The sequence below is a fragment of the Arachis stenosperma genome, chromosome 1 (assembly GCF_014773155.1).
Source record: "Arachis stenosperma cultivar V10309 chromosome 1, arast.V10309.gnm1.PFL2, whole genome shotgun sequence".
Classification (NCBI taxonomy): Eukaryota; Viridiplantae; Streptophyta; class Magnoliopsida; order Fabales; family Fabaceae; genus Arachis; species Arachis stenosperma.
This window is the reverse complement of record NC_080377.1, coordinates 131331971-131355791: the sequence shown is the minus strand read 5'-3', so window position 1 is coordinate 131355791 and position 23821 is coordinate 131331971. Positions and strand designations below refer to the sequence as shown.

At 30.5% G+C, this 23821-nt stretch overlaps 1 protein-coding gene and 1 non-coding gene across 2 annotated transcripts; both read left to right on the top strand.

Moving 5' to 3' along the window:
- Window positions 1-243: 243 nt before the first annotated feature.
- On the top strand, window positions 244-14070 carry LOC130934273 (transcription initiation factor TFIID subunit 2). The gene is made up of 25 exons (XM_057863861.1): window positions 244-507; window positions 706-1051; window positions 1547-1692; window positions 1784-1850; window positions 3595-3794; window positions 3891-4044; window positions 4199-4283; window positions 4395-4486; window positions 4931-5056; window positions 5173-5226; window positions 5741-5809; window positions 5948-6045; window positions 6142-6486; window positions 6565-6652; window positions 7057-7182; window positions 7276-7332; window positions 7776-7855; window positions 7942-7984; window positions 9094-9180; window positions 9870-9959; window positions 10606-10664; window positions 10753-10843; window positions 10922-11087; window positions 11670-11853; window positions 12486-14070. Exons 1-25 carry the CDS (start codon window positions 392-394, stop codon window positions 13807-13809), a joined length of 4293 nt encoding a protein of 1430 aa, XP_057719844.1. The 5' UTR covers window positions 244-391; the 3' UTR covers window positions 13810-14070.
- TRNAF-GAA (transfer RNA phenylalanine (anticodon GAA)) lies at window positions 2752-2824 on the top strand. Its single transcript has one exon. It is a non-coding gene; the product is annotated as a tRNA-Phe (tRNA).
- Window positions 14071-23821: the final 9751 nt, after the last annotated feature.

Here is a 23821-nt window from a genome sequence, read left to right as displayed (position 1 = left end):
TAATATTACAAGTTACATCTAAACATATGTATATTCAAAATAACATTATACTTTTTATTATATGCTCTAAAATCCAGAAGCATATGCTCATTCCAGGAAGATTATGATTATGATGTTTTAAGGACTAAAAGGTAATTTCAGGTGCAACAAGTAAATGAGGTTGTTAGTAGGCAGGGGACGACATAAAAACCCCGCACTATATCGTCACCCACCAGAACCCAACCCCCCCCCCCCCCCCCTTCTGTCTGTTTATATATAAGAGAGCATCCCAGTGCCCAAAAAATCGCTGATCTTTCTCTCTCTTCAAAACTCGAACCACACACCACAGCACAGCGTTAAGAATACACAGAGGAAGAAGATCGATTCTCTTTTTTTTTTCTGTCTCTGTGTCATGGCGAAGCCCCGTAAGCCAAAGAACGAGGACCCTAAACCCGAGAATTCCGGCGCCCTAGTTCACCACCAGAAGCTCTGCCTCTCCATCGACCTCCACAAACGCCTCGTCTACGGGTCAGTTCACTTCCCTTTCTCCTCCCGTTTCTCCTCTCAACTACAAATGTTCTCTGCTTGCGGTTCTTGATTAGGTTTTCTTGTTCTCGTGGTTCCCCTTCAACTTAGATTCGATTAGATTCGAGAGAGGGGTTCTCTTTCTATCTTTCTTTCTTTCGTTTTTAGTTTTTTATTTTGTTGTGGCTTTTTGAGCTGCAGGTATACTGAATTGGAGATTGCCGTGCCGGAGATTGGGATCGTTGGCCTGCACGCTGAGAATTTGGGGATTGAGAGTGTTTCCGTCGACGGTGAGCCCACTGAGTTCGAGTATTATCCTCAGCAGCACCAGCAGCAGGCGGAGGACGATGACAGGAGGTGGAGCTCCGTCGATTCGCCTGCCTCGGCTGCTGACGCTGCCGGCTCAGTGTACTTGTCTGCTCTGGAGAAGGAGCTGGTGCCGAATTTGCTCATTAACTGCTGCAAGCCGGCCAAGGCTGAGAGTGAACAGCTCGAGCAGCAGCCGGTCTCTGAAAATGGGTTTCATTCCTCTGCTGAGCCTAAGCAGGTTATAGTTGCTGTCCTGTGCGCTTGGATGCTGAACAATTTTTGAAAGTTTAGTGAAACTTATATATGCTGTAAATATTTATGTAATTTGGAGTGACATGAGTAAATGGACATACATTGGTTTTGATATGTGCTTGCCACGTGTGTACTGTGTGGTAATGTGTTGAGTTAGCTATGTGCCCAAGTTAATAGAAATGCAAAAAATGTTGAACGTTGTGTTCTATATTTTGTATGTACGGATGTATTTATAATGGGTTCCCATGATTGTTTTTGTGTTCCATTTTCTTCTTATTGTCCCCTTTTTAAAAAATAAATAAAATAAAATAAAAAAATTGTGTGTGACACTTGTATGCCTGCTTATTGTAAAGTTGGGCTACTATAAAGTAGTGGATAACATAGCGTTTAACTGGAATATGGTGGTAGAATGTGGGAAATGAGTTGTTTGTGGGGAGGTTTACTATTTGTGTTTTCTGATGTAGGTTGATGTTGGGTGCAGAATGTAAGAGTCGTTCGTATTAACTATTGGATAGAGAAGGCGGAGACAGGGATACATTTCAAAGATAATGTTCTTCACACTGATAACCAGATTAGGAGAGCGAGGTGCTGGTTCCCTTGTATAGACGACAGTTCACAGCGATGTTGGTATGATAATAGCAGGGCAATGCATAATGCTTTTAATTACTTAATCATCTCCAAGCATTTTTTAAATTTATTAATTCTTTTTAATTTCCAGCTACGACCTGGAGTTCACTGTAGCACACAATCTTGTGGCTGTTAGTACCGGAAGCTTGCTATATCAGGTAGTGATGAATGATATTTTACGTTTTGGGATTCTAGTTCTGAAAGTACGTTTTATACTTATTTTCACAAGTTTTTAATGTTTAAGAATGTTATTTTGTTGCAACTTGGCAAGCGTTTGTAGCTTTCTTTTGGATTTCAAGTTGTAATTATGATATTTTTCTTTCCCAACAATGGACACCGAGTGTGTGAAGGTATTATGAAAAATAACTTACAATTTAATGGCTTATATATGGATATGGTTACAGTTTATGCTAGGACATAAAAGACGTCATTTAGTTTATGTAGTCACCTGTACCTACCTAGTTGAGAAAAGGCTTTGTTGCCATAGTTGTAGGCTTCATTGAAAGAACCTAAGATTTGTAAAATAGGATAAACTTAAGTACATATGATAGTAGTTGGTTACCATTAGGTGTTGGAATTGTTTCTTCCATTCATACGGTGATGAGTGGGGACACTTTTCCGCAACCTAATTGCGTTGAATTTTATGATGTGTCTGGTAGGACAGGGAAATATGCTGCTGGAACTTTGTTTTGTAATTGTGGTTCTCCAACCTTTCAATATTTGTTTGTTAGATTCTTGAAATAGCTTTAAGATGGAATTTCAGCTTTAAGAAGGAACTGTAATCTGTCATGAGATGCATGTAATCGTATATGTTGGATTGTGGATTGCCTGATGTAAAAAATCTGAGGATTGAGACTACAGAAAAATTTTCATTTTTCTCCTCTTCCTATTTGGATTGGATTGAGTACAACCTTCATTCTTTCTTTGTTCTTGTTTTCCTTTTTCTTGGGATAATATGTTCTAAACAAATTGTCATCATGGTATAACTCTGGGTGGTGTATGATTTGTGGGTTACCTTCACTCAGAATACAACTCTGCACTGCTGGTGGTGCATTAATTGCGGTGATAGCTTAGTTGGGAGAGCGTCAGATTGAAGATCTGAAGGTTGCATGTTCAATCCATGCTCACCGCATGCATCTCTAGGGTTGAGGATTTATTAAACTGTGGTTCCTATGGGGCATGCCTTTTTTAGTTTCATGATTTTTCTCTTGCCTTTGAAGATCACATTTAGCTTTCACAATATTATGAAGCAGCTTAATACTGTGTGTACAGCTTCCATGACACACAAATAAAAGGGGAAAGTGAGATTTCCTTTTCTCTGTGATGGAAAAGAATGTTATTTCTGTTGATATTTTTCTTTGGTTGATGCTACCTTAGACCAGAACCACAATGATTAAAATTGTAAAAAAGCCTTGCATCCTAATTGAGTGAGCTGAGCCTTAGTTCTAGAAGGTGTAGGCAGTTCAGAATTAGATCAGTTAGAGAAAGTGAAACTAACTTAAGATTAGAATGACTTCTCTGCCCCTGAGCTGTACTTCTATATATAGAGTGAACTGAGCACAAGACAAAGTAACAATAATCGTAATACAGATTCAGATTCTCACATACACACACTCTCTCTCTTCATTTCTCCAAAACTATCGCATCTGAAAATTCCACTTAATAATTTATGGATTATTACTTCTCCAATTAATAGACAGAATGGAAAAGAAAAGACAAACTGCTAGTTCATTCAATGAGATAACTATACATGATACCCTGTTCTCTGACCTTTTATGTTTTAGATGATCCCTTCTTCCTAGATTTCACTCGAAGTTGTCTTCCTTTGTTCGAAGAAACTATCTCTATCTTGTATGCGTTGCACTGTTAAATTTGTATGTTTGAATCTCCTTTCTTGTTCAGGTTTTAAGCAAGGATAATCCTCCTCGGAAAACATATGTATATAAATTGGATGTTCCAGTTGCTGCAAGGTGGATATCTTTGGCTGTAGCCCCATTTGAAATTCTTCCTGATCACCAATTCAGTCTTATATCACATATGTGTTTGCTACCTAATCTGTCAAAGATGCGGAATACAGTGGAATATTTTCATAGCGCCTTCAGGTTTAACTTGCGATACTTGCAATTTTCTTGCCTGAAATATATATAGTTTTTTAATTTGTATAATGATTGGATGTTTTTATTTTTATTGGCGAGCAGCTGCTATAAGGATTATCTTTCTGCAGACTTCCCATTTAACTCTTATAAACAAGTTTTCATAGAGCCAGAGATGGCAGTTTCTTCAATGAGTTTAGGAGCATCTATGAATATATTTAGTTCTCAAGTTTTGTTTGATGAAAAGCTTATCGACCAGGTTAGCTTACTATTATACTTCTTTTGTTCCTTTTTTTTTAATCAGATTCTTTTGAGGGAATGGTGAACTGTTTTTCCTTTCACACGTGAATTTCCTGCATGAAGTTTGGCTGTTTTGCATGCTTATTGATCAGCACTAGTGTTTGTTCTGACAGACCATTGATACAAGGATAAAACTTGCATATGCTCTTGCAAGACAATGGTTTGGTGTATATATCACTCCCGAGGGACCAGATGATGGTAACTTAGTACTTACTTAATATTGTCCTATTGCTTGTTCAGTTTCTGATTCTTTGTCAATTTTGTAGAAAACCTGTTTTCTCCAACTTATGGCTGAATGCTTATTTTCAGAATGGCTTTTGGACGGGCTTTCTGGTTTCTTGACAGATTTTTTTATTAAGAAACATTTGGGCAATAATGAGGCGCGGTATCGTAGATACAAGGTTTGTGTTGACTTTTGGGATAGTCTGATCTGTACAAAGGCTAATTTATTTACCTAGCATATTGAGCTGAGACAAGACAATTAATGAAAATACACACTTTAAAGGTTGTCTCAAATCTTTTATTCTAAAATTGCTGCTGGGAGGTGCATGCTTGTTCTTAATTTTCTGAAACTGTTTTGATTCAAATGCCTGATAATGAATTCCAGATTTCATACTAGGATTTTCTTCTATTTTGACATATCTTGACTTTTTCAGTAGCAAACAGAAATATGATTTCATTCTAATTCAACATTTTTTGTTTTTCCAATTGCTATGATTAAACTTTGTTGTCTGTCATTTTAAGTAAGAAAATGCAGAAGTGAACTTCATGAGATGAAAATGTGAACCGGATAGTATGTTAATTAGATTTTCTTTTTGTATGCTTATGTATAAATCAATCTACAGGCAAACTGCGCTGTCTGTAAAGTCGATAGTAGTGGAGCCACAGCTTTGAGCTGTTCAGCTTCTTGTAAGGATTTATATGGGACGCACTGTATGGGTTTGTATGGAAAAATAAGATCGTGGAAAGCTGTGAGTTATTCCGTTCCTCTTTTATCTTCAATCCCGTTTAATCATATAGCATTTCACCAATACAACATTGTGTTTGATTGTTTAGTATTGTAACACATGCTTCATATTTTGTTCAGGTGGCAATTCTTCAGATGCTGGAAAAGCAGATGGGTCCTGAATCTTTCCGTAGAGTGAGATTCCTTGGCATTTCTCAACTTGTGCTTCTGAATAGTGCTTTACTCATTATGTTTTACCATATTCCATAGTACTTGACCTGATATAGTTGCATGGAGCAGCTGTCCCTAATAAACACTATAGTTGATCCCCATGTGCCTTCCTAGTCTGGGGGGATGGGATCTTGCTGAAGGCCATGCTTGCCCACAACATAGATCCTTTTCAAAAGATTTCACCCAAAAGAAGAGCTTGTGTGGATGTTTGTAGTAAAATACTGAAACAGATGAAATCAGTAATTGTGTACTTTTGTCAGCTCTGATCATTATGCATATGTCCTGAAGTTACATATAAGCTAGGATAGGTTGTGTCCACGGAGACCTTTTATCTTTACTTGTAGTTCCTTGCATTTCTCACCTCCCATTATTCATAATCTGCATCTTTTTTCTGTGTTGCTTGTGTTTTAATTTTTTAATATTGAATGAGGGGTTTGACGATTACTATTACTGTTTCTGTTTGTTTAAAAATTTCCAGATTTTGCAAACAGTAGTTTCTCGTGCTCAAGATAAAACACGTTCTGTGAAGACTCTTAGTACTAAGGAGGTAATTGCTTCTGGTACATTAAACCATGAAATTCTAAAAACCTTGTCTAGATTTAGATGTGTTTAAAGATTACTTCATTTACAAATAATGTGTTCTAGGTCAGTTGAATTTAGTATACTGGTATGTTTTGATATGCAGTTTCGGCATTTTGCCAATAAGGTTGGAAATCTTGAACGACCTTTTCTTAAAGATTTCTTCCCTCGGTGGGTTGGTTCATGTGGATGCCCTATTTTAAGGTATAAAATAATGATTCACTTATTGCTTTTTATATTTCATTTTCAGTATGATTCCTTTATTCATATTCTGATGAGTTACTGTTTGCTATTGCTAAGGATGGGATTTTCCTATAATAAAAGGAAGAATATTGTTGAATTGGCTGTAATGAGGGGATGCACAGCATCACAGACGTCAAGTACATCAGCTCTTGATATTAATCCAAATACTGAAAATAGAGATGGTGACAGTGGATGGCCTGGGATGATGAGTATCAGGGTATATGAACTTGATGGAATGTATGACCATCCAATTCTACCAATGGCTGGAGAAGCATGGCAACTATTAGAAATACAGTGCCACTCTAAGCTTGCTGCTAGACGTTTTCAGAAGCCTAAGAAAGGTCTAAAACTAGATGGTTCTGATGATAATGGTGATGTACCTTCCATGGATGTACGCTCCAGGTATCTTGGGTTTCCTTTTTTATAGTTTTTGTTTCTTATTTTGTTTTTAGTTTCTGACATCTTTATCTGACGTAACAGTACAGAGTCCCCTTTGTTATGGATCAGAGCAGACCCTGACATGGAGTACCTTGCTGAGATTCATTTTAATCAACCAGTACAGATGTGGGTAAGGATAAGCCCATGTCAATTTCATAGCTAATTGATTTTTCAAAGTTATTTAATTTATGAACAGTTGAGATTTGTTACTGCTCTATTATTGTCATGGTTTTACTCTAGCCTAGTCCGAACCATTTGTGGAGTTTTAATATTTCATATGATGGGATTTCATCCAATACGATCATGTATATTTTTTAATTAAACTAGGCTTAAACAACAATGATAAGTATTGCTGGTTTAGCTAAGGGATTATGTTAAAAATGTTGAAATATCCACACTTGCTAAGTGCATCTCATCATTGATCTATTACAAGATCCTGTCTTTTTTATTTTTCAATTTTATTATTATATTATATTTCATCTTTTGCAATGATTTATATTTATTGATAAATGATGCTTTATATGGTTTCCTCAGATTAATCAATTAGAGAAGGATAAAGATGTTATTGCTCAGGCACAAGCGATTTCTACCTTAGAAGCATTGCCCCAGTTATCATTTTCTGTTGTAAATGCCCTCAACAATTTTCTCACTGACTCCAAGGTCTTTTGTCCTTATTATCTGTACATTTTCAATTTTCAATGATTCCTTATGAATCTTAAGCTAACATCTTGAGGTTTTTGGTCCTAACTGAAGGCTTTCTGGAGAGTACGAATCGAAGCAGCATTTGCATTGGCGAGTTCAGCATCTGAGGTACTTAAATGCTGAATTACCTATTGCGTTGTGAATTTTTTTTAATTTCTTGCAAAATACTTGTTAAATTCATACTTCATTGTTGTTAGATCGTGCTTTGATGTAATTATTGGCTTGTGATACACTATTATTGCACCTAGGAAAGAAAAGTTATTCATCTAATTAAATTTTTACTTTTTCCCCAACATCTATCACAATGTTTAACTCCAACTTAAGTTTTATGTTCTGTAAGTATGCATGGAACACCTAGATACATCTTGAACTTTGAAATCTGTCGAAGAGTTAGTGAAGCTCTTGAATCAACTTATTGCCAAGTATTGAGTATTTGTTGCATTCCTGTCAGTAAAGTTTATGTTAAACCCGTATTCTCAATATACCAATTCAAGTTACTTTTTTCATGATGACTTGATATCAAATTTTGACTTAACTTCATTGGCTAGCAGGAAACTGATTTCGCTGGCCTGCTTCATTTGATTAAATTTTATAAGAGTCGAAGGTTTGACTCTGACATTGGACTCCCAAAGTATGTCTCCTAAAATTATTGTCAAGTTTCTCTCGTTTAAATTTGACAAAATGAAGTGATAATGAGTTGTTTTCAATTCTTTCCAGGCCAAATGATTTTCATGATTTTGCTGAGTATTTTGTTCTTGAGGTAATGCAAGGAGGTAGGATGTGTATGATGCCTGCTGTCTTGTGTGATTGAAATATGTATTCATTATACATGTTTCACACACATTTCCTTAATATTTTCTTAGGAAAGCCATCATTTAATGTTTCTTCATTTTTTCTTAAATGTATCTTTTTATTTACTGTGATTGTATGCAAATGATGTGTTCAATAATGCATTAACGTTTTTATTTGTATTTGTATTTGTCAATATCTACTTTTCTTAACTATTTCACGAAGTTTGCCTACTATAGATTTCCATGATATAGTAATATGCACATGTCAGTTAAACAGTTAATGTTTCTTTCTGTTTCCTCTTTTATACGGTATTAATTCCTAGAGGCTTTTGTTTGAGGGTAGCTGAGGGCATAAAATGTTGAGGCTGGGTATTTGGAAAGACTTTTTTATCTTTTCTTCCCATTAATAATAGTCACAGTTGCTGTTCCACTTTCTTCTACAATTTTATTGCATTGATACCATACAGAGACTACTCAGGCCTCAGCCTAACCACATCTATTTGTAACTTTGTTACTAATAGCATCGTTCCAGCTATCTAGTAATAGAGTTGAGCAAGCCCATCACAATTCTCCATGAAAGTTGAATAACTTATTGCATAGCCAGAGTTGCCTTTCAATTATTCTATTTTATAGAGACAATAGATAAAAAGGGAAAATCTTTAATTGGAATGGGACAAATCTTCTAATTCTCTTTCCCTACATCTTTGACATCCCTACTTTATAGTAGTGTCAATGTTAAAAACAAATCTGTGGCATTCTTGTTGAACATTGTTATTGGGGATAAGAATTCTAATAACTATACACTTGTTGATTTCCAGTATTTGTGTCTTTGTATTTGTTTCAATGTGTTGAGAATTGCAGAATATAAATCTTCGTCATTTCTTTTTTTTGGTCAATTATTATGTGTGAAAACACAACTAAATACTGTTTCCTTTGTTTAAACGCTCCTTTTATCACCTGTAAATTTGTGTATTCAATGATAGTTTTTAAGTGGCATGTATATTCTGCTTGCATGCTAGTTAAATAAACCATTCTTTCATGTTGCAACTATGTAGTCATTGATAATTGGATATTGTAGGCCATTCCACATGCTGTAGCTATGGTCAGAGCTGCAGACAAGAAAAGTCCAAGGGAGGCAATCGAATTTGTTTTACAACTATTGAAGGTGATTGTTTATTTTCTGTTGGTTGTATCAATTCCTTCTTCTAAGTTTAACTTAAGATTGCTTCCATGAAGTGGAATTCATCCTGAAGGTGTATACAAAATCCTTTTAAAGGTGCCTTTTGGATTACTCTACGATATGTTATACACCTTGTCAAATTTTCAAAAAAAATTTTCCCGGTCTATTTGGCTGTACAGCGAAAGGCCAGTTTGGGGGATAGCTTACTTAAGCAATTATGTAAAAAGAACTTTTGAAAGCTCAGTTATTTATGGTTTATTTTATGTGTATATAATATATATTCCTCTGAGTATCTTGAATTCTTGATAAGATAGACTCATAATCATGAAAACAAGGAAATTTGTATGAACTGAACTGTATTCTCCAATTTGATGGGAGTTAAATTGAGTATTAATTGTCGATATTATCTGTGTCTTTGCAGGCATAGAGGTTGCCAACAAATGAAATCATTTTAACTTATGTTAATTATATCTATTCTTTGCTCTTTAAAGCTGTTGTACTGAATCATTTTTTGTTACTTCTAGTTCTATTGTTAATAATTCTTCTTTGGTTTCATGATGCAAGTTGTGTGGGCAATGACACTTTTTATCTTTTTAAAAAGTGTACTTTCTTTTGGTTTATATAGAAGTTCTGTAACTTCATTGTTGATGTCATTTCTCTCCTAAACTTTACAGTACAATGACAACAATGGGAACCCTTACTCAGATGTCTTCTGGCTTGCTGCATTGGTTCAGTCGGTTGGCGAGCTTGAATTTGGGAAACAGGTTCATGGACTGTTACTCTTGCACTTCCATGATTACCTGTTTGGATTAGTTGAGCTTACATCGTATCATTTGTTACTTTTACTATCTATAAACTTAAGCACTTCTATTGTTTGCGTGAAAGTCAATTATTGTTTTAAAATATTAAGTTTAAAGTAATCTTGTAGTGGGGTGTGAAAAAAGTTGCATAATACATTAAAGGGTAGGAAACTATTTGTTTATATTTCATAAGATTTGATACTTATTTAGTTTGGTAATAAAAATATCATAATTCTAAAAGAACTAGCTTTTGCTTATAATTAAATTTTTCAAAAAATTCCTTGCCATTATTAGAGGTATTATTTTTAGCTTAAAACTATAATTTTGGACCATAATTTATTTCTTTTTATCGAAGCATTTTATTTGTTTCTTTTTATCCAAGTATAGTTTATCCCAAACTAGTTTCTTTTCCAGAATAATCCTCGCTTTTAGTTTATAGTTGGAATCAGAATTCGCAAATGAACACTAATAATCATTGGATAGGTTGATCGACCTAGTGTGTGCATTATTGTTGATCTTTCAAGGCTCTCACTTTTTTTCCTAATAATGTCTGTAAACTTTAGGCTAGTTAATTTTAACAATTTCTTCTTTTCTGACTTCTTGATGACAGAGTATCCTCCTATTGTCATCACTTCTTAAACGCATTGACCGGCTGTTACAATGTGATAGGTAGAATGCCACATCTCTTTATGAGTAGGTTGGATTTATCCATGTTACTTTTAAGGATATTTTACATTCTTAAAGTATTTTGTGCCAGCCTCATGCCCAGCTACAATGGAATCTTGACTATCAGTTGTATCCGGACATTGGCTCAGATTGCTCTAAAGCTGTCAGGGTTCATTCCTCTTGTAAGTGTTTTCTTATTACTCTTCACTTCTTTTATCTAAAGGAGGACTGAAAATATTTAACACTTGAGATTTCGACAGGATCGTGTGTATGAACTTGTGAAGCCTTTTAGGGATTTGAAGGCAATGTGGCAAGTTCGCATTGAAGCCAGCAGAGCCCTCCTTGATCTTGAATTCCACTTGAAAGGCATTGATGCAGCATTACTTCTATTTATCAAATACGTTCAGGAGGAGCCTTCCTTAAGAGGTGGTGAATCCATTCCCTAGGAAATAATCCAATTCAGAAATGAGAAAAGTCCATCTAATGTTGCATGTGTTGAAATTTTGGTTTTGGATGGGTTGGAAGGATTGGGATCCTCAAAAGATCTACCTTCGTATTAATTTGATGGCTTTCACGGTTCAAAAAAATTTACTGTATTGATCCAAAGTTTAGGTCCCACTAACTTTTTCACTTCAGAGAATCCTAAACAGGGTTCAATTTTAAAACGTGTTTCATTCATGCTTATCTCTTTTTTATATGGAGTGTGGAAGGGAGAGAGAAATGAAAAAAAAAAATACTTAGCTCAAATCTTAACTTTTAGTTTATTTATTTGAACTAAGTTTTACTGACAAATTAAACAAATGATAACTCTATCAACTTTTGAGAAACTATTATACAAAAATGTTAATCATTTGATCAATGAACCCAAGATATGGTCTCTAATATTGGTAAACATATATGTATCTTCTTTGTGAATCCTGCTTCTGCTGCTTCTGTATATGCTAATTCTTCTATTAAATATAGCTTTCTCTAAAGTAGTGTTGGAAAATTTACACTCCTTCATTGCAGGGCAGTTAAAACTGGCCACTCATGTTATGCGACTCTGTCAGATGAAAGAAGGACCGAGTTCTAATGATGAAATTTCAAGCCAAAATCTCATCTCATTGCTTTGTTTAATGGAAGGACGGATGGCTTTTAATAATGTCTTTCTCCGACACTACTTGTTTTGCATATTACAAGTAATTGCGAAAAGGTATGAATTCGTCTATTTTTAATGCTCCTTACTAGAAATCAACAGCTAACTTAATTATGTAGCCAATCTGTGTGGAAATATTTCATACTCTTGCACAATTTTGTATTCATTTTTTTTCATTTACCTTCTCAACAAAAGAATTTATTGGGACTCCTTTTTTGGTTTCCTTGGTCTCCCTTGAATTTTAGTCACCTTTGTGATGATTGACATATACTTTGTCCATTGACTCTACCTTTGTAATTCGATGAAGTCAATGAAATTTGGATGTTTCCCTGTTGTAGGATATTTCTTTCAGCTCATGTTTTCCTTCTCTTTTTTACTCTCTATTCCCCATTTTGAAAAACTCTCTTTGTCTGGATTTTTTTTCTGCAAATATTATGCATTCGGTTATTTTGAGGTTTGGTACCCTTTCCTCTGGGCACAATGTTTGGTGCTTTACTGTGGGGGCAATGGAACTTGTTATTATAGTTCTTTTTTCTTTATCCCTTAATATATGTTGTTGATAACTTAGTTTTTTGGTAAATAACTTGGTCTAATCATCGTCACTAATCAATTATATTATGAAGTCATTTTGTGTATTCTTTTTTTTTTTTAAAGAGATGATTATGAATTTATTTTGTGCTTTTCTGCAGACCTCCAACACTGCATGGGGTTCCCCGAGAAAATAGAACATTACAAATGGGTCTCACAGATGCTTTTAACTATCAGAGGAACATATTTGTTCTTGATCCAGATAGTAAACCTTTGGAAGTGCCAAGCTCTGCCCAAAATCCAGCACAAGATTTGGCCGTGAGTGAGGGTTTGAAGGATGCGATTGATGAAGTTGCCAAGAATGTACTTCATGGAGCTGGCAAAGAAGCGCATGACGAAGCTGTGAAGGAAACTCCACCAATGCAATCTCCAAAACAACTGCAAACAGAAATTCCCCTGGCTCCTCCATTGGAAACTCAAAATGCAGAATGCCCCCAGGAACCACTAACAGAGGCTCATAATACAGAGTTCCACAGGGAACCCCCAACAGAAGCTCGAAATAGTGAATTTCACCAGGAGCCACCAATAGAAACTCGGATTGAAGTTTCCAAAGAAGCTGATACTATATCCAATAGCCATGAACGGAAGACGAAGATTAAAATCAAGGTTAAACAATCTTCTGCAGCCAGTCGAGCTGATACTGATAATCAAATAGCGGAACGATCTTTAGGCGCCGGTCGTAATGATATTGATCATGGGCCTACAAGTTCGGTTTCAGTGGATGCACCCCCGAGGAATTGTGCAGAGACTATAAGCACTGGTCATCACAATATTGAGGAAGTTAATTCCTGGCACGACCGTGGTTCACGCATGACTGCTAGCATAGGTAGTGCAAAAATTGTGAGTGACGGCGATGAATTAGTCAAAGAATTACAATGCACCGCCGACTCAAGTGTAGTTTATTCGCACCCTTTGCCAGAGGATCCATCATCATCTAGCATTATCCAGGACAACAACATAGACGCTGATGCACGGCGATATGCAAGCCTCCAGACTCTCTCAATCGCACGGCGTGACCCTGATGAAGACTCGTTGAGAAAAGAAGCTTCGGGCCGTGGGAAAGAAAAGCACAAAAGCAAAGAAAAGAAACGGAAGCGGGAGGATCATAAGGATCACAAGGGACGGCACCATGATGACCCAGAATATCTAGAGCGAAAAAGGTTGAAGAAAGAGAAGAAACGCAAGGAAAAAGAATTGGCAAAACTGCGGAGTGAAGAAGCAAAAAGATCCTCTCTGGAAAATTCAAGTAAGAAAGAAGAACCTCCTCAGCCGAAACCTGTTGTACCCAGTGGATATAATAATAATAATTCTAGGATAGCAGAGGTCAGAAGGGTTGAATCCAAACCCGAGACATCAGAAGGTATATCATCTGGTGCTCCAAAACTTCGAATTAAATATAAAAACCAAATGCTTGGTAAGTCTTAGAGAATTACATTTGTAGAATGAATATTTTTGTTTTTTGTTTTATTTTATTTTGATTTTTCATGTGTAATTATCCCGGCGGACTAGTAGACATTTTAGGCACTTACCATTATTGATTCAATGAGCTTTAATTGTTTGTTCTTTCGTCTGGTTTTAGTCATTTTTAATGGTTGCTATCGTAAACCTAGTGCTATTAAGGGGGGATATGGTTTGCTTTTTGTAACAAGATCGTATTACACTATTACTAGATAGGTTGGAATACCATTCTACGTTTGTAGTTTTGGCTAAAGTTGTAAATTGTTCTCCGAAGATGATTGTAGTGTAAGAGTGTAACTGCTAGATCTGTAACAATGTACTACGAAGTTAACAAATTACTGAAGCTATTCATGGCCATTACCAGATAAACTGTGTACTATATATCAAGCATATGCATATCTATGAAAATTTTCATTTCATACCCTACCAGTATATCGAATGAAAGAATGAGCTTTACAAAAGGAAAAAAGTGTGCCCTGACAGAAAAAAAAAGGACAATAAAATGTGTGCAAGTGTCTCGGTATGAGATTGATTAATATTCTAAATTATTCTTTAGAAAATTTAGTTAGATATTTTAATTCTCAATAAGTTCTAATAACTAAATTAGTTTTTAATTTTTTATTGTTAGACAGATTAATTTTTATCAGATTAAATGCCTAAAAGAACTAACAATCTAAGAATTTTAAAAAATTTAATGCTGTAATGTTTTCATTAGATAACAATAGAATTTGATTTGTCAAATTTTTTATTAAAAATTTGTTCTGAAAATTGATTTGTCTAATAAAATAAAAAGTTAATGATTGATTTTGTGACTAAAATTTGTTGAAAATGAAAGTACTTGTATAAAAAGATTTTAAGGATTTATTTGGATATTAATCGATTATATTTGCTATAATAAATGACAGAAGAATAACAATTAGCTGTAAAATAATAACCAGTGTGTTTTACAACTGATGATCCATCACCCTGGATTTTATCAAAGAGTTGTGTGACTCTATCCATTGTTAGATAATTAAAGTATAAATTAAATTTACGTAGAGTTTACATCTGATTCAACTGTCAGCTGAGTCATCGTAATAATGTCCCTTTGAGATTTTGTTAGTATACAAATACTTGTTCTTCCAACCAAATTTATCTCAAAAGTATATTAATATTAATTAACTATACTTAACTTGCATCATTTTGAAATAATAGAGGAAACGGCAAGATGTACGTCTTAAATAGTTGAAACTCAGCTATGAGCTATGAACCAAAATGTATTGGGGTTTATGACATCCTTTGAAAAAATGTCCAAGAAAGTGGCATACAACTGATGCAAGTAACTTATCCATCTATCTATCTCTCTTGGAAAAAATAGTTCTTACTTTTGACCTACCTAAGCTAGCTAACCTTTATATATGAAGTGAAAACTGAAAAAGGGTGTCCCTTATTAATTAAAAGTGACCCATAAAATATTTTATTCATACAAAGATGATATTTCAGATGTTGATATTAATTATGTTGAATAAAATATTTAGTGACAATAATTAAATACATTAAATTATTTAACGATTTTTAATTATTATTTTTGTATACAAATATTTATTATGTGAGTAGTCATCTTAATTAAAATATGGTCTTAATCTAAAATTTTATATTAAAAAGTTGTAAAAAATATTAAAAATATGCTTTTATATTTTTAATTGATTAAATAAATAAAAAAATTAAAATATTTTCATTATTATATTCTTAAAATAAACTTTTAAAATATTTTAGCTGCGTAGTGGAGTGCTGGAAGATCATGATATCTCTCAGCTGATGAAATTTTGGATTGGGAGTAGTGGGTGATGTTATGATAACAAGAAGGGACAAAAACCATTAAATTTCTGATTCTGTGTCAATGCATTGATGACTAACTACTCCCGAATCATACATAAATATCTCTCTGTGTTTAACTCCTGCTTCTTAATTAATTGTCATTGCATTATTACTACAATTTACGTAACTTTTTCTCATCATTCTTCTTTAGTTTATATATTTCAGTTTTATTTAATTGCTAGTATTATCCACACTCTACAACTATTTATTAATTTATACTTAAAAACTTAACTATAATACGGTACAGATATATCTATCTAATTAATCATCTCTATATGAATACTAAAAATTAATTATTACATAACAATATATATTTGATATGATAATTTTTTCGGTAAAAAAAAAGTAAAATTATGAGAAAATAAAGATTTTTATTAATTAAATTGATGCAAAGTATGCATGTTGCATATGATAAAAAAATTTTAGTAAATTTTTTATTATTAAAAAAAATAATATTTATTTTTCATCAAAATTTCATTCTTTACTGTAACATGACCTATTTGATATTTGTACAAATATTTGATTATACTACTAAAAATATTGATTACTATACCGTAATCAATTTAATTAATCTATTAACAAACTTTTAATTATTTTAAAAATTAATTACTTTATTTAAAGAATGAGTAAAATATATTCAGATATATAATAATTATGAAGTAGTGGTTGGCTCATTTTTTGGATATGGATTTTATGGATGTGTTCTTCATAGTTATGAAGAACTTGTGAGTTTCTAATTAATATGGAGTCAATTTTTTTCTTAATTCCAAAACACAAATAGGAGGCATCGAATTGGGGGAGGAAGAAAACTGATGGTCTAATTTGAGGGAAGCTGAATTTAAATTTTGGGGATTTACAAGTCGGATGATCGATTTTGTGTTTTAAAAAATTTAAAAAATTAAAGTTCACAAATTGAATAGTCAATTTTGTATTTTAAAAATTAAAAAAAAAAGTTAAACTTCACAAATCGAACTCTCTTATTTGTGATCTCTATATGAGAAAAAAAATACCAAATTTTACATATTGTTACAAAAAGATTCTATAAACCTAATATCAAAATAAAAAAGCGGTAGTGATTTCCTGAAAAGGAGTTTTTAGCCCCATGTGTGTCTTTACAGCGGTTTTTGTGGTAAAAACAGTGGTGCTTACTTAAACATGAAAATAAAAAGAGCTAAAAGAGGAGTGTACTATACATATATAGCCTATAGACTTAGACTATTTGCATTTTGATTTGATATGCTTTGCTTTATTTGAATTTAATTTGCACACCATTTATTTGGTTTAACACAATCCAAAAGCTCAAAAACCAACACCACTACTTGTTACTATTACTGTTCTATATTAAGGTTTAGGGAGAGGGTTTGTTTCTAATTCTTGAGAAAAGTGATTTTACAATCCAAGTTTAATAATGCATGATTTGTATAATTGAAAACTGATTATAATCATACGTTATTTGGTGAATTTTTTGAAAAAAAAAATGTCTTTTTTTTTAGAATTTTGATTATTTTAAAACTTAAAATCAAGCATGAAACACAGGAGAAACTAATGCATTTTTATATTTAATGTTTTTTTCCCTTTAATTTTATTTTTAAATTTTGTTTCGTTAGAAAATTTTAAATAGAACTCAAGGTTACAACTTACAACAGCTATATGAAAGGTGCTTCTGCGCCTAGATGCCATGCCAGAAGCGCTTTACATTTTGCAAAATCAGAAGTATGGAATATCCAAAAGGATCAAATTTATAGCAGCAAATACAGTGAAGTGTCAAAATTATTTATAAAAACATATTTAGAAAGTTTTAAAGAAAAACCAAGCAAGCCACATTTTGAAATGTATTACAACTTCTGTTCTTTCAGAAATAATTTTATCAACCTTTTTTTTAAATAATATATAAATTAAAATGATAAGTTTTTTTTAGCATATTTTAACTTGACAAATCAAAGATTAATTCATCGTAGATCTAAATTTTATTTAAAAGTTTGTTGTTGAATAATAATTACTATATGCACAAAGTAAAATTTAAACTCTCAATACTTACTTAAATAGAGTATATTAACTATTCAACTAATTCAAATTTGTTAAATACTTCAATTGAAGTGATAAGCTAAGTAGGGCTAAAAGACCGTGCACTATTCAAAAAGAGACATTCATGTGCCAAAAAATTAAGTGGTAGTAGTACTTTCTCTGAGCTTAAAATTAAAAGGGGTAATGTTGATGTTGAAAGGGATTGATCCATGATATATATCTATATTTATAGGAGCATGCATAGCTAGCTTAGTCATAGCCAGAAAAAGCAGAGTTGGCTATCATCAACATTAAACAATAATACAAATGTTAATGTCATAGTGTGATTCTGAACTACTACTAAGCATGCCACTATTGAAGCTCAACCTAAGTTTGTTGTGATCTTTTAATTTTTATATATATTATTATGTCTCATTAAATCTTTAATAATATGCAAATGCCAGAGATTAAAAAGATCAAAAATAAAGTATTGTTTTTTCATTAACATTTGGATAGATCTCAAAGTTATTCTTAACGTTTAAATAGTCATATTTAAATTTTTAACGTTTCAAAATCGTTTATTGTTGTCATGTTGTTAGTGATTTGTTAACAGAATTGATTGTGAGACAAAATTAAAACAATTTTAAAATGTTAAAAATTTAAACAGCACAAAAATATTAAAGACAAAAATAATACATTATTCTTAAAAAATTATAAAATCAAGTAAAATAATAATGAATTATAACGGAATGAATTATATTACTATTTTAAGATTTTTTACTCATACTTATAGAATGACTAATATATAAACTTTAAAAAAAAGAATATGTACATATAATAAAGTATAAATTATATCTTTTTGTCTTTAATATACCGAACTTCTTTAATGTTTAATTTAATTAAATTTTATTTTTAACTTTTTAATAAATTTAATCTTTTCTCCTAATTTCAATATTTTTTACGACAAATAATTACTTAATTTATTTTTTAATTTTGCTCTTAATAAAAAATAATTTGACTTAGAAAAAAATGTGATTAAGAGTAAAATTTAAAAAATAATTGAATAATTGTCTACTGTAAAAAATTGATATTATTAAAATTTATTTTAAAATTAAAAATAAACTTTAACTAAGTTAAACATTAAAGAATTTTGATATATTAAAGACAAAAGGTACAATTTATACTTTATTGTATATGTATCATGCTCGTTTTTTTTTTTTTTGCAAGTTTATGTACTAGTCATTCTACAAATATTTCGTGATGAGTAAAAATTTTAAAAGTAAAATTATAAAAAATAAATTTATTTAAAATAAAAGTAATGTGATTAAATGTAATTTATTTAGATGTGATTAAAAAATAATTGAATAACTATGTATCATAAAAAATTGATATTATTGCATAATAAGATTAAAATTTATTTCTTTGTATCATTTTTGTCTTCAAACATTTTTGTCTTATTTAAGTTCCTAATATTTTAAAATCATCTTAATTTTGTCTTGCTGTCAATTCTGTTAATAAATCCTTAATGGGAGAATAACATTGAGCCAATTTTAAAACGTTGGTGATTTAAATAGGACGATTTAAACATTAGAAACAACTTTAAAACTTATTCTAATCTTTAATGACAAAAATAATATTTCACTAATATCAAAACAACACATACGGAGGAAAATTTACTCATCATCACCATGGCATACCAAATTGGCTATATCCAAAAAGCTAATTAAGTATATCTATCTCTTACTATTCCCTTTTCTTCAAGGACAAGAAGAAATAATTAAATTAAAGTTGTTCTTATATTAATTATATATGCATGCTGCACATTTATTATTTTCTGATTATTAATTAGTACCATATCTATAACCTATGATATTAGGAGAAGAGGTTACTGTAATGTCCGTACACACTGCCATTAATTAATTAATTCATTAATATGCATGTCATTCCTTCCTTACTCACTATACTCATCAATTACTACCCTATATGTATTTATTTATGTCTAATAACAACGATAATATTTAATAATTAAGAAATAGAAGGCTTTTAAGATCAAGACTGAAAATGAATCTTTCTTTAACAGATTTTGTCCCCTTTTAATTTATTCATTTTGTTATAATCTCCCTTAAATATCCATTGACCACTCTTCGTTGTTGAACTGAATCATCATCATTATCATCTCCACAATTTTCTCTTCAGTTTTCTCGATCGAGAGAGGCTCTAATATTCTACAAGTAGAACTCAGGTAAGTAGTTCAGTACTTCAGTTTATTCCTCTTCCATCTTTATTCTCACTATATATATTAATTAATTAATTAACTACTATATTACGTGGCAGGGTTTTCAAAGTGCAAAATATTGCTAATAATTAAGAGCTTCAGGCCAATTCAATTCCTTGATTCTCAAAGAGGTAAATAATTTGGCAAACCATTAAGTTTCTTTAATTTCTTTTCTAATGTCTTTAGTTGAGTTGAGATTCTTCTCTTTATTCTAAATGACATAAAATGTACCTGACGGTTTAATTTGAACTGTTAATAACCGGTTAATCCACTAATTCTTCTTTTGGTCGAGTTGCAGAGTCATTAATAAAGAGAATCTCAACTTTAGTTTACATGCATGCTAATTAATTAAAAGGAGAGGGTTACCAAAGGTTGAAATATAGGGGAAGCAATAAATAAACACATCCTAGAAATATCATTTTAATTACATACGAGACCTAATAAATTTTTCATTTAGTTAATTGAACTAAAATTATGTATAAAGATACATACTTATAACCAAAATTATTGTAGTGGAAATCAACTAAAATTGGTGAAGTGGTTAGTTCATCATTCTGTTTAAATAAATGTCAAAAATTATAAATTCTATTTTGTAGGTGTGATAACTTAATGATTAATAACAAATTTTTAAATAAAATTTTAATTTACAATAAATTAGTTTTTGTACCCAGTTCAGTAAATAGTTGGCTAACTTTGTCCAATTCGTTTCATAGCTAAATTTAATGGAAATTGAGACATGTGTGGTAAATTTCAAAATTTGGTGGGGCACCTTGATAAATAGTTGGTTAACTTTTTTCATTCTTTTTTTCAAATGTACTCCATAGTCGTCTGAATGTCTGGTAGTCAAATTAGCTAAATCTAATAAAAAGTAGACACGTTGTTAATTTCAAATTTGGTGGCGCACGGGCACCGTTCATAATGTTTGTTTGTCACTGCCATCTATTGTGGAGTAAGAACTTTTTAACTTGAGTCATTTTATAATCATTCATTTATAGATTTTTTTTTTCTCACAGCAATGTATACAAGTATTAGTTTTAAGAAAGAATAATCATTTCAAAGATTTTTATTTAAATAAAATCTTAACATCTATTTTTAGTGACACTCATAATAAAATTAGATTACCCAATTTTATTTGAAATATTATATATTTAGTAATAACTTTTTAATATATAATTATTTATATATTTCAATGTAATAATTTAAGTTTCTTACATAACTAATTTTTTAACATATTGTAAAAGATGCTATGATAAAATAAATAAAAAATATTGTATATACATAAAAAATTAATTATCAAATTAATCGTTGTATATTTATGTATAAATAAATATATATATCATGTCAAATTTATTATTAGTATATATTTTATATTTTAAAATATATTTTATACGAATAGTTGATTTAGTTATTAATTTTGTATGTATACTTAGTATAAATGTAAACAGATTTAGATCTTAAGCCGTATTAATTTTTATGTTATTCTAAATAAAGAATTAAAGATAGAACTACTTTAGAATAAAACAAATATAGGCTATAAAATACGGATATTTTGCTGAGTTGTTATGTCTGTCTATCGAACATATTTTGGACATAACATTTGTGTGTTTGTCGTGTTTAATCATGTTCTAATAAAAAATAAAAAATTTTCTTTAGATACACTTAGATACACCTAAATACTATCACGTGTCAGCGTGTCTAATATTGTTAATGTGTATTCTTGAAATGAGTTTAGAAATAATATATATTATTATTTACTAAAACAAAAAATATTTTAAATATTTTATACAATTAAAAAAAACATTAAAAATAGTTAAAAAATTATTTTATATTTTAATATCAATAAAAAAATCAAAATATTATTGTAATTTATTTAAAAAATATTTTATATATTATATATATTGTGTTTCAGTATCTTATAAAATTTTAAAATTTGTGTGTTCGCATGTCTTATATTGTATTATATTGTGCCTTATATCCGTATCAGTATCAGTATCTATGTATCATAAAATACATGTCTTTGTTAATTTATGCTTGAAAGCTAAGAGAATTCTTACATGAGAGAGATATTAAATATGAAAAATGCTAGGGTGAACATAATTTGTTAATATTAAGCAATATCTTTAGTCAATATTTTATTTTTAAATTATTAGAATTTAAAATTTAATATTGAGAATTTAAAATTTAATATTTAAAATATAAATTATTGATCAAATATTGATCAAAAATAATAAATTTTATTGATTATATAATATTGTTTTAAATATCTAATTATTCATGTACCTTTCTACTTAGTAATTTAAATTTTTATATAAATAATTTTATGTCATCATCTTACTGGTTTTTGTTTCACAAAATAAAAGTGACGATAGAATATGTCTTGTCTTCTTATGTAACATGTCATATGCCATGTTTTGTTCAATCAAAAACTAAAATAATTTATACAAAATTGGTGTTTTAGAGAATAAGTTGAAAATTGGTAGAAGTTAAAATGGAGAGCAAAACACATTAAACTTTTACTAATTAAGTGTAATTTTGTCGACGGCATATTAGTTAAAATTTCAATTTAATTTTTAAAATTATTCGATATTATAATTTTAAATAAGTGAATTGATTTTGTAAATTTTATACTAAATTTAATAATTTTATGATTTAAGTCTTATTACGATTTTATATTTTATATACTTAATTTACTTTTTTTACACTATAACAAAAAATTATTTTTAGTGACAAATGTTTAGTGACAATAGCATAATAACTACTATATGCCTTATTTAATTTATATTTTCATGACAATTATTATTTGTTATTATACTGTATATTATAAAGATAATTATATATTTTTTATAACCATTAAAAAAATTTTACCGATAATTATATAATTATTATTAAAATTTTTACTGACAAAATATAAGACAATTAATATTTAATTACTCATAAATATATTAACAACTATATTTATTGCCGCTAAATATAAAATAAATTTTAGCAATTTTCTAGTAATGCAAAGTAAAATTTCAATTTTTTCTATTTTAATATGGAATATGTAACATCATGTTTAGATTGAACATAACTTTAAAATTATTTATTATGGAGATGTAAATAATAATGTTATTTTCTCTAAAAATCATTTTTGAAAAAACTTCTCCAAAATAAACTTCATTTATTAAATTTTACAAAAGTAAAATACATAATAATTAATTTAATATTATTTTTTAATATATATATATATATATATATGTGGTTGTGTGTGTGAGAGAGATATTTTTTATTTTTGTCAGCTTAGTTACCGTGTTACCGACATGTTTTGATTTAATTTAGTTTTCATTTTTATTAATTACGTTATGCGCCACAGATAATTATATATAAAAATATTATTTATATATTAAAACTAATTATTAAAATTAATTATTATATATTTGTATATAAATATATATAATTTAATTAATTTTTAATATATATTTTATATTTTATTGTATATTTATTTTAATAATTAGTTTTAATGTATATGTAATATGCTTGAACTTTGAATCATATATTAAATTTTCTCACCGTACGTACCCTTTGTCCAATTACTTTGTATTATTCTCAAAGAAAATATACAGTGGCATGATGTGATCCTTATGAAAGAAAAAATCAAGAAGTTTAAAGTCAAGTAGTTTGATTAGTAGTCTTGAAAACGTTCCACGAAGCTGTTTTGTTGCTGTTGTTGTTTAGACAACTATAAAGTGAATGCCAAACAATGTTGTTAATAATGTTTCATAATCTGCTTATATGGTGCAGAGAAGATAAGAGATACTTCTGTATGTCGTGGCCGTGTTTATTAGTTAGGAATTTTTTTTTTTT

What these genes read in the sequence shown, in the direction of transcription:
- LOC130934273 (XM_057863861.1), top strand. Translation starts at nt 392, where the DNA reads ATGGCGAAGCCCCGTAAGCCAAAGAACGAGGACCCTAAACCCGAGAAT. An exon ending in GGAGGAGCCTTCCTTAAGAG is followed by an intron (nt 11,088 to 11,669) that starts GTGGTGAATCCA and finishes CCTTCATTGCAG; the next exon opens with GGCAGTTAAAACTGGCCACT. An exon ending in TTACAAGTAATTGCGAAAAG is followed by an intron (nt 11,854 to 12,485) that starts GTATGAATTCGT and finishes GCTTTTCTGCAG; the next exon opens with ACCTCCAACACTGCATGGGG.